General features: G+C 54.4%; 1 protein-coding gene across 1 annotated transcript; it reads right to left on the reverse strand.

The window, feature by feature from the left end:
• Nucleotides 1-899: 899 nt before the first annotated feature.
• Nucleotides 900-1,961, reverse strand: LOC106763603. Its single transcript, XM_014647775.1, has one exon. The coding sequence runs from the start codon at nucleotides 1,959-1,961 to the stop codon at nucleotides 900-902; it is 1,062 nt and encodes a 353-aa protein (XP_014503261.1).
• Between the last annotated feature and the right edge of the window lie 507 nt (nucleotides 1,962-2,468).

The raw sequence follows: 2,468 nt of genomic DNA on the forward strand, positions 1-2,468 counted from the left end.
CTCCAACACCACCCCGGCACCGGCAGTCGCCCGCCCGACTGCCCCATCAACATAAAGGTTCCAACCTTCGGGGGATTGGACCTGGGCAGCTCTAGCGCAAAATCCGCTAGGTGTTGTCCTTTGACAGATCCTCGTGGCTCAAATCGCAAGCTGAATTCCGACAACTCGACTGCCCAGCTGACCATCCTCCCAGCGATATCGGGCTTCCTCAGGATCTTGGACACGGGGTGGTCGGTTCTGACAACCACCTGATGGCTTTGGAAATATGGACGGAGTCTCCTAGAAGCGTGGAAAAGGGCCAGGGCAACCTTCTCGACCAGCTGATATCGGGTCTCAGTGGGTTGAAGCACCCTGCTAACGAAATATACCAGACGAGGTTCACTAACGTCCTGCACCAAGGCTGCACTGATAACTTCATGAGACACCCCCAAGTAGATTTGTAGTTCTTCATTCGGGAGGGGTAGGTTCATAACCGGAGGGTTGGTCAACAAGTCTTTCACGTTGGTGAACGCCCTTTCGCAGTCGGCGTCCCAGACTCCTGCTTCATCGCCCTTCTTCATTCTTTTTAGGATCGGTCGGATCCGGTCGGCCAACTTCGGAATGAAGCGAGTGAGAGCCGTTAGTCGTCCGACAAGTCGTTGGATTTCCTTCAGGTTGGCGGGACTTCACATGTCGAGGATGGCTGTGCACTTGTCCGGGTTGGCCTCTATCCCTCTCTCGGTCAGCATAAAACCTAGAAATTTCCCAGCAGAAACACCAAAAGTGCACTTGGCAGGGTTAAGGAGCATATTATATCGGCATACCTGTTGGAACACTTCCTCTAGGTCGCGAAGATGATCCTCGGGCGTCGTAGACCGAACAACCATGTCGTCCACATATACCTCCATGCACCGCCCAAACTAGTCCGCGAAAATCTTATCCATCAGCCGTTGGTATGTGGCGCCAACGTTTTTTAGCCCGAACGACATGACATCATAACAGTAATTCCCTCTATTGGTGATAAACGTCGTCTTCTCACGGTCAGCTTCATGCATGGGTATCTGGTTGTACCCTGAATAGGCATCCAAGAAACTGAGCATTCGATGGCCGGATGCTTCGTCCACCAAGTTGTCGATGTTCGGGAGTGGATGGGAATCTTTGGGGCAAGCCTTGTTCAGGTCCGTGTAATCAGTACACATTCTCCACTTCCCACTGGATTTCTTTACCATTTCCACGTTGGCAAGCCAAGTGGTGTACGTCACTTCTCGGATGAACCCAACTTCCTTTAGTTTTTTCACTTCCTCCTCTACCACCCGTGCCTTCTCAGCGCCCATTCGGCGTTTCTTCTGCGCCACCGGTCGCGCCTCCCTAAAGAGGGCTAGGCGATGCGTCATGATGGAAGGGTGTATCCCTGGCATGTCAGCCGCTGTCCAGGCGAACAGGTCTCTGTTCCACCACAGTATCCTCCTCAGGCCCTCTTCGGTAACAAGATCTAGGCCCCCCGCCATCGTAGTGACGTGGTCCTCCCTCGGCCCTAGCTTGGCTGACTGCACCCTTTTGTGCGGCTCTAGACGATCCTCCGTACCCACTCGTGGGTCCAGATCGACCATGGCCACCTCCGACCGGGGTATCTTCGCCCTCGGGACCCGACGATACATCCGCAAACCCGCGGCATAGCACTCTCTTGTCGTTTTCTGGTCGGCCCGCACAATTATAATTCTCTTTCTCTCATTAGGATATTTCAGGGTTAAGTGGGGTGTGGATACGATGGCGCCGAACGAATTAAGGCAGGGTCGCCCCAACAAAACGTTGTACGAAGTGTTGGCGTCTACCAGTAGGTACCGAACCTTCTTCTCGTCACTATCCCTCCCCGTTCCTAACCGTGTGCAGAGGTCCACATATCCCTTGGTGTCCACCCGTTCCCTCGCGAAGCCGACAATCTGCTCCTGGAAGGGAATGATCAGCTCTTCGGAGAGATCCATATGCAAGAAGGTCTTCCAATATAGGATGTTAGCCGAGCTTCCCTGGTCGACTAAGACCTTCCCCACCTAGTACCGGGCGATCTCCGCCTTAATAACCATCGGGTCATCCTGCTCTAGATCGACTGCGTGGAAGTCGTCATCCGTGAACGTTATCGGCGGCATGGATTTCTTGGTAGCTTGGACACTGTTCACTGAGCACAGTGCCCTCACGTGGTGCTTCCAGGCGGAGGTCGACGGCCCCCCGCCTGCGAATCCACCGGATATAGTATTAATCCTCCCGCGTATCGGCCGATCATGATCGCGACTGCGACTTCTACTCCTATGCCTCCGGTCTTCGTATTTTGACCGATTGTCCGGCCATCGGGGTGGCCCACTCGGACTTCGGTCTCGCTCTCTCCGGGGGGCGGGACATGGCCCTCGTCTTCTTGGCGGTTCGGTGGGCGCCGTCTTGACATACTGTTTCAGATGTCCCGCACGAATTAACTCCTCGATTTTATCGCGAAGAGT

The sequence above is a fragment of the Vigna radiata genome, chromosome 6 (assembly GCF_000741045.1).
Source record: "Vigna radiata var. radiata cultivar VC1973A chromosome 6, Vradiata_ver6, whole genome shotgun sequence".
Classification (NCBI taxonomy): Eukaryota; Viridiplantae; Streptophyta; class Magnoliopsida; order Fabales; family Fabaceae; genus Vigna; species Vigna radiata.

Excerpts from the sequence above, each read along its gene's own strand:
- LOC106763603 (XM_014647775.1), bottom strand. The coding sequence starts at position 1,961 with ATGGATCTCTCCGAAGAGCTGATCATTCCCTTCCAGGAGCAGATTGTC.